This window comes from Mesocricetus auratus, unplaced genomic scaffold (assembly GCF_017639785.1).
Source record: "Mesocricetus auratus isolate SY011 unplaced genomic scaffold, BCM_Maur_2.0 Super-Scaffold_100028, whole genome shotgun sequence".
NCBI classification, from domain to species: Eukaryota; Metazoa; Chordata; class Mammalia; order Rodentia; family Cricetidae; genus Mesocricetus; species Mesocricetus auratus.
The window spans coordinates 1883448-1897600 of record NW_024429209.1 but is presented as its reverse complement, the minus strand read 5'-3'; the positions used below and the strand labels follow the sequence as shown (position 1 = coordinate 1897600).

General features: G+C 41.6%; 1 protein-coding gene and 1 pseudogene across 2 annotated transcripts in view; both read right to left on the bottom strand.

Moving 5' to 3' along the window:
* Window positions 1-14153, bottom strand: part of Acss2 (acyl-CoA synthetase short chain family member 2) — a 37149-nt gene that overhangs the window by 10253 nt on the left and 12743 nt on the right. Inside the window, exons 3-8 of one of the 2 annotated variants that reach the window (XM_040733070.1) lie at window positions 3417-3508; window positions 3128-3231; window positions 2831-2903; window positions 2489-2564; window positions 2213-2327; window positions 1477-1515 (exon numbers count right to left, since the gene is read on the bottom strand). In XM_040733070.1, coding sequence (XP_040589004.1) covers window positions 1477-1515; window positions 2213-2327; window positions 2489-2564; window positions 2831-2903; window positions 3128-3231; window positions 3417-3508 — 499 coding nt within the window. The remainder of the gene's footprint in view (window positions 1-1476; window positions 1516-2212; window positions 2328-2488; window positions 2565-2830; window positions 2904-3127; window positions 3232-3416; window positions 3509-14153) is intronic. The other variant, XM_040733071.1, reaches the window with a different exon arrangement.
* LOC110343648 lies at window positions 6278-6747 on the bottom strand (annotated as a pseudogene).

Genomic DNA, 14153 nt, shown 5'->3' with positions numbered 1-14153 from the left:
CTTTGAAGACTGCATAATAAGTCAGGGGTCTGGAGCCTGCCATGGCTTCTATAACTGTTACTACAGTTTTCCCACAAACAAACCTGAACTTTGTAAGACTAATCTCATTGTCTTTGTTTGCTTCTTGCTTGTTTGTTTTTGTTTTTGTACTTTACTTTCATCTCCAAAAAACAAAAACCCAGGAGTTTGCTGATTGAGACTGAATTACAAGAAATGTTATTTTATTTATTTGTTTGTTTATTCTTCCCAGTCTTCCTTCTGGAAATTGCCAGTCTGTCTGATGTTTTAAAGGCAGTGACAACACCTAATATATTTTTAGTAGTTACTACATGCCAAATATATATATTAACTCCTGTAAGTGCAGTTACTACCTTTACCTCATAGAGAGAGAAACTGAAGCAAGAAAGCTAAGTTACCAAGCAGATGGGATAGATAGGATTTGAACCCAGGTAGTCTGGCTTCAGAACCTACATTTGTTATGTCTTTCAAAAGAAGTTTCATTTAGTTTTTGTTTCCTTCCTTTCTTCCTTTTTTTGGCAGGATCTCACTATGCAGCCCTGGCTGGCCTGGAAATCACTATGTAGATCAGGCTGATCTTGAACTCACATGGATCTTTGACTCTACCTCCTCAGTGTAGAAAAAAGGTGTGCATTCCCATACCCAGTGCTGACTAAATTTTGTAAGGAAAACAGTTTCCCAGAAATCTGTGTCCACATAATCCTGAGAGTAAGGACTTGTATGTACCACCAGCACAAGAGGCCAGCTGTGAAGATGCTGAAGCTCACGGGAACAGTGACCTTTATATTTTGCTTTAGGGATGGAAACCGTTTTTGTTATATATCATGTCTTTATTGTTGAATTTTTTAAAAGTGAAGTATGGAGAGGAAACATGACTTACTTGAAGTCATACAACTAAATATTGGCCTCTGGACTCCAAGCCATTGCTCTACACTAACCAGTATTGAGTGCCACCTATGGTGTGACTTTTGTTGAATTTAGTACTTAATTATGTCAGTTTACAAATTCCAAGCTGCATATAAATGTACTTAGGAATTTCTTCTCTGCTGTCCCATATAAATTTTTTTTCCTTTTACAATAGAGGTCTAACTTCCCAACTTGATGGTGAAATCACAAGACCAGAGTTTGTACCTCCTTCATATGCTTCCTGTCTTTCCTGACTCTCCTCGCCAGCTAAATGCACAGCATATGCTTTCTGACAGGTTACCCAGTCCCCTTTCTCACAAAGGATCTATGCAGCAGGAATGACTGCGATGTCTGTTGCTAACTTTGATATCCTTGTTATATGTGAGTCGACAGAGGCAGAAACAGACATTTGATTTTATAACCCTTCTGAGAAACAAAGGGAACAGACTTAGCTCTGTCAGCAACCTTTACTGGAGCAAACAGACAGAGAGCAGATGAGCATACAGACAAGCACACGGAAGCAGTGATCAAGGGCAGTGAAGAGGTGGGTACCTGGGGTCGGAAGCACTTGGATTTCTCTGTCAGCTTACCCTGTTAAGAGCCCATGGAATGGAAAGGCTGATGAGCAGGGTCCAAAGATAGAGGTGAGAGAGGGAAGGGTGAGTGTTCCCTCAACCCCTAGATGCCTTCTTTCTTCCCAGCCTGCCCTCTCACTAGTCCCCTCAGCTTTTATTTTCCTAACCCCTATTATGTACAGAATTTCTAATACTGACTGACCTCCAAATCTCCCTAGTCCCATACTAGCCTTTCTAGTCCCAACACTACTCAGGATACTTCAAATCAAAGAATCTAAGTAATCCTCTATCCTTTTGGACCCCAGAATTTACATATCTATGCCCCCCAAACTATAGGCTGTTAATGGAACTCTCCTACAGCTTTCAGCAGAAGTAATGGATCCAAGGCCACAAATGTAGCTCATTCAAGTCTCACTCCAATCGAAATGAGTGTGTGTGTGTATGCATATATAGTCACCCAAGTCAGCACATTTCCAACCCAAACCCAAGCCTGAGCTCTAAGGGTCCCCATTGCCTATCATCCTTCACAGGTTCTATACTCAAGGTCAAAACTCTTTGCTCTTCAGCCAGCTCTATTAGAGGAAGCCTTCCTGGAATTGTTCCCAGATCTCAGTATTATGATGAAGAAGCCAAGGAGAAAAAATAGAAAATCTTTGGGTAGGAAGAGAGAGGGAATTAGAGCCCAAAAGAGAGTACAGTAGTGTCAGACTCACCTGGACATCTGGACACTGCCTCTTAATTGGGGGAGACTGGCTGGGAGAGTCATTCATGCCCAGCTCTGCCCGCCCCAGATGCTTGACCACAATGCAGCATCTCACTGGGAAACCCCTAGAGAAAAGAAAATGCTGAAGTACCAGTCCAGTTAGCTAAAAGAAGTTGACAAGATGCACCCATGCCCCTCTAGGAGTATATAGCAAGGACAAGGGAAGCTGGCAATGGAGAAAGATCCTGTCAGCCCAAGTTAGTAGGCATTAGGTCAGCACACTTACTTCTCTTGGCACTTCTCCAAGGACTCATCAGCCAGCTCCTTCAGGTTCACAAGTTTTTCCCCCCTGTAGAAGGCATCTTTGGGGGAGCAATAAACATTCCAGGCCTTAGTACACACCATGCTCCCAGTGGTCCTAACGTCCACAGGGCCCTTCCTGAATGGGCTTCTTGATTCTGGTTCTTCCAGATGATTTGGGCTGACAAAGAGTCAGCTGAAGTAGGATGAGGAGAAGGCAGGCATGCAGTCCCTACCCTCTGTCCCAAGTAGCCCCAAATCAACAAGCAGACTAGAGATCAAACTTGAGGTGTAGGAGGATCTGGAGAAGGGTGAAAGAATTAGTCACCTGTGGTGATGAGAAGGCTGCAACTGGAATCCAGGATCCGCTCACAGAGAGACTCTGCAGAGAAACCTGCGAACTAGGGAAGGAAAAAAAAAAACTGAGGGGAAGGCGAGTGCTAGGGATTGAGTGATAAAGGAAGGGAGGTGCTCGTGAAATTCAGCATCTCCAAAACAGGGTTCCAGAAGACACTGAATATCTGATTTGGACCTATATTTATGATCCCTTACCATCCAACTCCAATTTCCTTCTCCAAAACCCTATCCCTCACCCTTGGTTCATGTCACCAGCCCACGCTCCTACCACAATGGAGTGCAAAGCTCCAAGGCGAGCACATGCCAGCATAGCCACCACAAGTTCCAAGATCATAGGCATGTAGATGGCCACTCGGTCACCCTTCTGAACACCTATAGGAAAAAAAAACACAGAACAGGAACTATGATGGACCTTTCTTGCTATTCCTTGCTCCCTCCCACTCAGATGGCCCATTCCCAGCTAACTTTTCTGTTCCTGTCACCAGGTTCCTTCCATTTCTTGTCCTCTTTCTTGCCAGTTCCTCAGAGTCGAGTTCCTCTCCCACACTGATACTCACCCTGTTTACGGAGAACATTGCTGAACCGACACACTTGGACCAGCAGTTCACGGTATGTGATCTTGGTGGTCTCCCCTGGCTCATTGCCCTCCCTGAGATACAGCAGAAAGGATCAGTAATTAGGGACACAGCTCTGATCTCTTATAAACAAGTTAGGAGCAGTTACAAAATTCTATTTGTTCATATCAATGCTTGACACTCTCCTATCAGTGAATCTCATGCTACATCTTTCTAAAATTTTTTTAATTAACTAATTTAAAACTTTTATGTGTATGAGTGCTTTCCCTTAATGTCTGTCTGTGTACCACTTGCAAGCCTATTTCACCAGACGCCAGAAGAAGGTATTGGGTCCCCCAGAACTGGAGTTACAGATGACTATGAGCCACCATGTAGATGCTAGGAATCGAACCCAGATCCTCTAGAAAAGCAGCCAGTGCTCCTAACTGCTGAGCCATCACTCCAATCCCATGATACCACATCTTTTGCTGACTAGACAGACACTTTGGCCTCTTAAGATACTTTGTATGCATGGTTTATGAGATTGGTACATTTTAGCTCTGATTCTTATTCTTATTTTTTTTTTGTCTGTCGAAGCAGGATCTTGATTTATTCCAACAGGCAGGAACTTATATAGGACTGAGATAGGGGATTGGAATCTTAGGATAGGGTAAGGTGACATGAGGAGTTAAGGGCCAATAGTATTCCACCAAGCAGGCAGGTAGCTGATTCTTTTTTTTTTTTTATGAGACAGGGTTTCACTGTATTGTTTCGGAGGCTGTCTGTCCAGCCCGGCCTCGAACTCACAGAGATCTGCCTGCCTCTGCCTCCTGAGTGCTGGGATTAAATCAGGTGTGCGCCACCACTGCCCGGCTGATTCTTATTTTTTATGTTGACAAGATGGAGTGATAAGCTCCTCTCTTTTATCCTAGGGTTATATTAAGGAGAAATGACACAACAGATGTGCCCTGTAGTTGTTGCTATTGTTGAGACAGGGTCTCATGTCTGGAACTTACTATGTAGACCAAGGTAGCCTAGAACTCACTGCCTATCTCTGAATCTAGAATAGTGGTATTAAAGATGTGTGCCACCAGATCAATCAATATATGACTTTTATAAAGTATAAGACTGAATTAAAGCCTAATGTTGTGACCCACTCCTGTAACATCGCTATCCAGGAGATGAAAGTAGGAAGTTCTCAAGTTGAACTGTGTCAAGTTCAGGACCAACTTGGGTTTCATAGTTAAGTTCCAGGCCAGCCATGGCTATAGTGAGTCTCTCTCTCTCTCTAAAACAAAAACAAAAACAAAAGCAAACAACAACAAAAACCATTAAAAAATTCAGTCATCTGCACTTGGAAGGTAAAGGCAGAAGGATCAAGGATTCAGAGTCATCTCTGGCTACTTAAAGTGTTGGAGGACAGTCTAGGGTACATTTCTCAAAAGAATATATGAAGAAACATGCTTCTGGGTATGGTGATGCATGCCTGTAATCCAAGCACTACGTAGGCTAAAGCAGGATCACAAACTTGATGTCAGTTTGGGCTACTATAAGAAAAAAATGAGCAGGGGAAAGAAATTGTATTGTTATTTAGAATCGGGTCTTCACATTGCTCATGCCCCAGTTACCTAACGGATTTGTTTGAACATAGATTCCTGGACTTCAACTCAGATCTGTTGAATCAGAATACAAAATCCAAGAATAATCTTTTCGTTCTTTTTAATTTTTACACTTATTTATTTGTGCATGTATACACACACACACACACACACACACACACACACACACACACCATGGCACACATGTGGAGGTCAGAGAACAACCTGTGAGAGTGAGTTCTCTCCTTTCACCGTGTGGGTACAGGGGATTGAACTCAGTAGATCTGGCCTGCAAGAAAGCACCTTCACCTATTGAGCCATCTTTCCAGCTTTAAGAAATTTATATGTACGGGTGTTTTGCCTGCATTTATATATGTAAACTATGTGAGTGCCTGGTGGCCTCAGTGGTCAGAAGAGGGAATTAGATCCCCTGGAAATGGGGTTATAGAGGACTTTGAGCTGCCATGAGTGCTAGGAGTTGAACCCTGGTTCTGTGGAAGAGCAGCCATTGCTCTTAACCACTGAGCCATGTCCCCAACCTTAGATTCTGCTTTAAACACACACACACACACACACACACACACACACACACACACACACACACACACACACACATGCTCTTTGACAGTTTGATTCAGGTACAAATATATTCAGACCACACTCATCCCCTGCCCCCACTGTCAGCACCTTACTTCTTTATCAACTCACTTCCCACTTGCATGTCACTTTATTTTGTTTTGTGATCCACTGAGTTTAACTAGGGTCATTTGCAGGAGTGTGGGTATGAAGTTACCCTACTGAAGCATAGCGCTATAAGTCTGTACAGAGAAACATTAGGTAATTATGACATACATTTAAAATTTGAAAATCACTCTCTTTGGACTTGAGGATATGGCTTAGTGGTACAACACTGGCCTGGCATATGAGAGGCCCTTGACTCTCCAAGCATCTGGAAATGTGGGATGGGGTGCTGGGGTGGGGGGGAACAAAGACAGTCATTTAAAAAAAAGACAACAAATGAAACCAGGTATGGTAGCACATGCCTCTTGTCCCAATACTCAGGAGATGAGGCAAGATGTTAAATACCCATAAATACTTATGTTTGATTATTTTTGCCCCCCCTTTTTGTTTTTTCGTGACAGGGTTTCTCTGTATTGCTTTGGAGCCTGTCCTGGAGCTCACTCTGTAGACCAGGCTGGCTTTGAACTCACAGAGATCCACCTGCCTCTGCCTCCTGAGTGCTGGGATTAAAGGCATGCATCACCAATGCCCGGCCCTATTTTGCCCCTTTTTAAAAAACAAAAGCACAAACCCAGTTTTATATATTTACAACTGTGAGGGGTATAGCATCACATACAGTCTGTGTCCACTGGCCTTTGTAGGACAGTTGCTTCAGAATTTGTCACAAACCATGCCATTGTTTCTATGGGTCAGAATTACATTTCTCCAGATTACTCTGGCTTTATTTGGTTTTGTTTTATACACATAAGTACAACTCTTGCCCAGATAGAATTCAATTTCTTCTCAAGCATAAATATCTTTGATTTTAAGAAGAGCCATGATGCGCTCTTTGGTTCTAGAGACCTTGATTATAGCTAGCAAAAATGGCCTTGCCCCATAGCCTTCCATACATATTTGCTTTTTAGAAATCCTGTTTCCATAAGATGGGCAGTGGTGGTGCATGCCTTTAATCCTAACACTCAGCAGGCAGAGGCAGGCGGATCTCTGAGTTCAAAGACCAGTCTGGTCTATAGAGAGAGTTCCAGGACAGTCAGGGCTGTTACACAGAGAAACCCTGTCTTGAAACCCCTCCCCCCTCAAAAAAAGAGAGGAGAAAGAGAACAAGAAGGAGGAAGAAGAAATCCTGTTGCCAGCAGGCTTCAACATGCATCAAGAAGGCAGAAAGAACTTTTGTCCTGTTGTTTTTCATCACTGTTGTTTTTTTTTAAACATACTTACATATTTACTTGTATGTGAGTGGGTGCACATGACATGGTACCCATGTAGAGGTCAAAGTTGGTTCTCGCCTTTCATCTTGTTGAATCATGATCTATTGTTTTTGCTGTGCCTTGTACTCTAGGCTAGCTGGTTCAGGAGCTTCCAGGCAATTCTCCTGTCTCTGTCTCCTATCTCACTGAAGGAGTTCTGGGATTACCGATGTCCACCACCACATCTGACTTTTTATGTGAGATCAGGGATTGAACCCAGGCTAGTACTGCTAACACTTTTAGTCACTTATATTCTTTGCTTGTTTGTTATGCAGAGTGCTTACTAATGACATATGTGTGGAGGTTAGAGGAAACCAGGAGGAGTTGGTTTCACACTTCCGCCATGTGGGTTCCAGGTCATCAGGCTTGCTGTTGCCATCTGCCCAGCCTCTTCCATACTTTTTACCATGCCATTGCTTCTGCCCTCCTTTTCCAATATCCTCCAACAAGCTGTCTGTGTTCCCTCCCCTTCTTTTCTATCCAGAGTACTTATGAAGGAGGAAACTGAAACCTAGAGAGAACTAGCCAGCCAAGGTCACACAATAATAAGTGACAGAACCAAGAATAGATCCTCAGATCTTCTGGTTTCAAGTTAGGACTATTTCCTCACAGCATAAGGGACTGGACTGGCAAGGATGTCAGGCCTTTTCTGACTGAGAGAAGTTACACAGAAATGATCTGCTTCTTTCCAGTTTCTGGCTTGATGAGTCAGTTACTATCTTATCCTTGGTTGAGAGAAGCCAAGCATAGCAGGCTTACTAAAACGGGACAGAGCAAGGAGAAAGGAAGCTGGCAAATGTCCCTGAATGCCAGAAGCAGAAGATCTGCCCACTGACAAATGCTAGAGACTTCAAAACATCTCCAGCTACAGTTGAATGCCGACATGTGAGTCCTCATGCACACACCCGCAATGTGTACCCCGAACCAGCTCACTTCTGTACATACACTTCCGTAAGACCATATATACTAATATGGAGACACTCTACTCACAGATGCTGCTGAGACACACACACAAGCACAAATAACCATAAATGTATGTACCCAGAATTCAAACGTGAGTCTGCCTGAAAGTACATTTACATTCCCACCTACATGCACAGCTTGCCTTTTTAGAAACTTTTCATCCAATCATTCTGCTTTTATTTTTTCACAAAACCTTCTATTATTTCAAATAATCTCATTTATTTTACCTGCTTGTTATTATTCATATCCTTTACAGGAATATAGGCTCCATTATAGCAGAGAACTGGCCTGTCTTGCTCACTGCTATATCTTTAGCACTGAAAATAAAGTTTGATGTATGCATGATGAATGGGAATAGATGTGCAAAGCTCATACATGTACAGCTTACTTGAACTCTCTCTCTCTCTACACACACACACACACACACACACACACACACACACACACACACAGAGCGTGTTCCTTTCTTTGGCTATGTGCACAAGCTATACATTATTGATATAGGTACATTACTCATTCCAGTGTCTTCTTTCTCTGTCACAGACACCGACTAGGGACCCTGGCTGGCTAGAAGGGGGAAGGGAACAAAAATTGAACTTTTCAAGATCCAAACCCCACTAGGATCCTTGAACTTTTAACAGAACAAGTAATTTGGTCTAACTCTGAGATTCAAAGAGACTGTTAGCTGTGATTGGGATAAACGGGTGGTTTACAGAACAGGTACAAGGGCTCAGAGGCCAGTCCTCTTCCTTCCACAAGGGGAATTGCAAGGTTAAAAATTAACAGGGACTGGACTTGAGATGTAGCTCAGTGGCAGAGCATTCTTCAAGCATGAACAAGGTTCCAGGTTCAATTCTCAGCACAATGAGCAAAAATTAACTATGCCCAGGTAAATGAGTGATGTAGATCACATAACTAAAACTTGACAGAGACAGGAAATTGTTTTCCTTCCTCTTAACTTTTCTATATGAGAGTAACAATATATGTAGAACTATATTTAGTCTCAGTTTAGGGACAACAATAAAATAATCAACTAGAAAACACAATACATGCTTTGGCTAAAGGGGGCATCCAGTGCCTAACTTAGCTCCTGTTAAATTTCATTCAATGGCTCAATGTTTAAAGGTCTGGAATATATTTTTGTCAAATTTTTAAATACTGATAACTAATTTTCAAAAGTTTAAAACACCATAAACCAAACAGAACAATTAATGAGAGATTTAACAGATAGATTACTGATTGAGAACTTCTTCCATAAACCTACTTGCCCTTTACTTGGAGGCCATATAGTTAGTGAGATAACGCAGGACACACTGTCACTAGGCCCTTCTCATGTTCCTCCTTTGGGGAATCTTCTACAGAGAGTCTTTTCAAACTAGCCCTTCTGTATGCCCTCCAACTTTACTCTAGTCCACCGTTAGTTTAAAATATATTTGGGGACTGGAGAAATGGCTCAGTGGTTAAGAGCTTATATTGTTCTTGCAAAAGAACTGAGTTTGATTCTCAACGCCCACATCAAGTGGCTCACAACTGCTTGGACCTTCAGCTGCAGGGAGCCAACACCTTTCTGACCTCTTTGGGCACATGCATAGCTACACATACAAACACACAAATACTAAAGTTTTAAACATATATATACATATGTGTGTTTTCATAATCATTTATATTGTCCTTGTCAAAATCACCACTGGATTATGTGGTGATATCTTGCTTGTGCAAATAAAGCCTATCTAAAAATCAGAGAATGGAGCTTGCCACTAGCTAACCATAGAAGTCTGGAGGTCTGTACAGACAGACAGGAAGTGAGATGGCTGAACAAAAAAGAGGATATAAGCAGAAAGAAACAGGAACTCACTCTTTTCCACTGGGAAGCTAATAAGGTAAAGGAGGCTTTGGCTTGCCCCTTCTTCTTTTTGATCTCTCAGCATCTTCCTTTATATCTAACTCTTTATTATTTAGACCAATTAGAACTCCATTTACAGGGTAAGTGAGGGTGTTATTCTTTTGCTCAAAATACTCAGGTTGGTTCTCATACAGTTTTGAGTCAAAGTTCAAGTCCTTCTAATAGTCTACTAATTCTTACATGATCTAGTCCCTTTCTATTCTCGAATGTTCCTGTTCTGCCGTCCTTCCTGTTCCCTCTGCTCCATACACTTGACTGCCTTAGTGCTTGACAAACACGCTTGACCCAGATTCCTTACCCAAAACTTGTAGCACTGTTCCCCCTGTTGACCATGGCTTACTCTTTATCTTCGAATCACTGCTCAAATGTTGGCTTGTTTTATTTATTTTGAGACGGGCATCACTCAAGCTGGGGTGGAACCACTATGTAGCCTGGGCTGGCCTCAAACACACAGCAGCCCTCCTGCCTCTGCTTTTCAAGTACTGGAATTACAGGAAATGCTGCCTTTTCAGTGAGGGTATCCTTGACTATCCCTTGGAAGAACACCCTATCCTTCAAAATGAACATCCTCCATGAAATTGTTCCTAGTTTCTCTTTCCCTCACCTACCCCCAAAACTGGAAATTCTTTCACCTTTCCAGTGCTTTTTCACTTCATTTTCCTGTGACACCCCGACACACACAACCTTGCACTGCATTTAATGGGTTTTATTTTTCCTATTACACACAGAGGGCAAGGATCATGTTCTTTCTCTGCCTTTTCCAACTAATGCCAGCACAATAGGGTACTCAAGGTTATAGTCAAATCATCAGAAGACTGTTAGGTGATTAACAGAGAAGACTAGAGATCCTCTATTTCCATAAGAGAAGCATCAGTTTGGAAATTTTAATTCCTTACAAGTAAAGTATAAAATAGAGCCAAAGGACTGAGAGAAAGATGGGTGGTAGGCCAGGGTACTTGCCCAGCATGCACTAAGATCCTCCAATACCCTGCCTCCCAATAAAAGATAAATGGGAAAACTGGTTTATTTATAGAACCATTTTGGGGGAAGTTCTACTCTGGTGGGCCAGGCTGTGCAAAGAACAAACACTTCAATAAGAGGTCAACCTGTTTGAGAGGAGCATTAACCAGATGTTTTTCTGGGGGGGGAGCCACTGAGGGGTGCTCTAGCCATTTCCAGATAGCTCTATCTCTGTTGCTTTCACCTAGTTAGAGCCACTCTTCAATTGTTGCTTGATGACCACAGTGGCCTCCAAACAGTTCTCCAGTTCACTGTTGCCCCTTTTTATCTACACATAATCCAGAGTGCTCAATTAAAACCACAAATCAGACTACATAGCCTCCTGCCTAAAACTCATCAACTGATTCCATTGCATAAGGAAGAAAAACCAAACTCCTATACCTTACATCTTCCTCTACTTCATCTTGTACCATTCTCCTATTCTGCTTTCTAAGGCGCCAAACACACTAGCCTCCTTATGAACAGAACATCCCATGTTCATTTACTATCTTCCCTTAGTTCTTTGAATTGTTTTATCTTATGCTTCATATCTCAGTTTAAATGTTAACTACCTAGTGAGATTTTCTTTAATCATCCTAAATAGCATCATCCCTTCTTGTTTTTCATCAACACATTCTGCTTATTTTCTTTGTATTTTTCTCAAGCTATCTTTAATGTGATTTTCTTTTAAAATTGGCTGTTTTGGGGCTAGGGAGCTGGCTCAGTCAGTAAAGCGCTTCTTGCACAAGCATGAGGATCTGAGTTGGGATCCGCAGCCCCCACTAAAATGTCTGGGTGCAGAAGCATATGCCTGAAATACAAGTACTGGTGAGTCAAAGACATGAAGACATCTGTAACTTGTAGGCCAGCTAATCTTACTGAATTGGTGAGCTCCAGGTTCAGTGAGTGACCCTGTCTCAAAAAATAAGATAGCAACGGAGAAAAAGACACCGAATGTCAACTTCCTGCCTCCTTATACACCTGCACACTTATGAACATGCACATATGTACACACCATAGAAACACATGCACCAAAACTAATAACAAATTGATGAAAGAAAATTATCTATTTCCCTTAGCTCCTGAAGGCAGAGGCCACGGTGCTCTTGTTCACTGCTGAATCCCCAATGGTTTTCACAGAACCTTGCTTATAGTAGGTACTTAATAAATTTTTCTGAATGAACTAATAATTCTGAATGACTATTATGGGAATGAAGCAGGTTAGCACTTCATAAGTAGAGTAGTTAAGTGTCTTTGGAGAGCTGGGTATACAGAAAGCCTATCTGTCATAGGATGCGCTCCTTTGGGAACTCTCTGACTCTGGAGGTAATAAGTAAAATCTGAGATTTGCAGAGATACTGAAAATAAAATTCTGTCATGAGAACAAAGCAAAACCAGTCTTTCTCAAAGTGTGCTCAAATGATGCTAATAATGCAGATGCTAAGACACCCTCTGTTATACACTATAGAGTTGAAGAATAGGACCGCTCAGTTTGTCCAGGAAAACTCTAGTACCTTTTTGTACTAGTGAGTCTCCAGAGAATGTGACATTGGTGTTTTTGTTAGAGTTTTGGTATTTGAGACAGAATCTTGCTATGTAGCTCATCTGGCCTCAAACCTCTGGTAATCCTCCAATGAATGCTGGGATTACAGGTATGTACCACCACACCAATCTTGAACTTCTCATTTTACAAACTCCTCCATATAATTTATATTCATAAATATTATTAAAATTAACTGTAAGGACCTCCAACTTCTGTTTTATTTTATTTTAGTAGTATTGGTGATCAAACTCAGAACCTTGTACATCATATTAGGCAAACGCTCTAGAACTGAGTTATATCTCCAAACTTTAGCCTTATGAAACCAAGTCTCACTAACCTAAGCTGGCCTCAACATCTGGGATTATGGGATTACAGACATAAAATTACATGCCTGGCAGAATAAGAATACTTTGAGCCACACCTTTAATCCCAGCACAGAGGCAGGACAATCTCTGAGTTTGAGGCCAGCCTGGTCTACAAAGTGAGTTCCAGGACAACCAGGGCTATTTACAGAGAAACCCTGTCTCTAAAAACAAAAAAGAAACAGAAAAAGAAAACTTTGAAACTAAAAATGAAGAAATAAAATGAAACAGTCCTATGACCCATAAAGTGTTGCACAAATGTAAGGAACTCTGATGTAAGCATACCCTCAGGTAATTTGACAAATTAGCAACCTAATGTTCCCCTTGGGTACTTCTGCTCTTGCTGTAGCAGAAAGCTGAAAGAAAGGTGGAGGGGGACATACCTCCAAAACTGAATCACAAATCACCAGGAAGGTTAAAGAAGAATAGAGCTTTTGAGATCTACCATTCTTTCTTGCTCTAAAGCACAGGAATAGTAAGTGATGGCCTTGGGGTTCCCTAGCACATTACTTTATTCTAAAGTGGTGCTGTCCAACATAGTAGCCAGTAGCCATATATAACTAGTAAACACTTAAAAGGTGAGTGAAAAACAGAATGTTTTCTTTTACTTAATCTTACTTTAAATATAAAATAAAATGTGGTTCGTAGTCATCACCTTGAGCCCTGCAGCTTGATATTCTAAATGTCTATTCAATATATTTTCCTCCTGAGTATCATGGCCTTTTCCAAAAGGAAGTGTTTCCAAAACCAGGTGGAAAGGGTAAGGGAGAAAATCAATGTGTTAAGGTTCTGAGAATTGTATGCTTGAAGGAACTCAGACTCGTAGAGATTTGCCTGCTTCTGCCTCCTTAGTGCACCACCCAATGCCCAGTCACGAAATTTAAGAAGACTAAAAATCCAGCTCCTCAGTTTCTGTATGTTCTTTCCTAACACTGATCTATTAGGAAATCTGGAGAGGATTTTCCCACTGCTTCACAATTACCCTCTCTCTTAAGCTTTAAAAAATATCAGAGTTTCCTATCCTAAATATTATTATGGAGGTAGTTGAACCCTCACACATCCTAGGTATGTGCTTTAAATTGATCCATAATCCCAGTACTGAAAGAATTTTCAGGGGTATTCTATTCCTATATAACAACCATTTGAGAAGCTTATAAAATAGATTCAGAGGTTTTATTTTGTGGAGATTCTGGTTAAACAGGCTGGCAGGACTGGAGAGATGGTTTAGCAGTTAAGAGCACTCTCTGCTCCTCCTGAGGACCCAGGTTCTGTTCCCAGAATTTACATGGCAGCTCACAACCATCTGTAAGTCTAGTTCCAGAGTGTCTGAACCCTCTTCTGTTCTCCACAGCTACTACACACATGAGGTTCATATACATACATG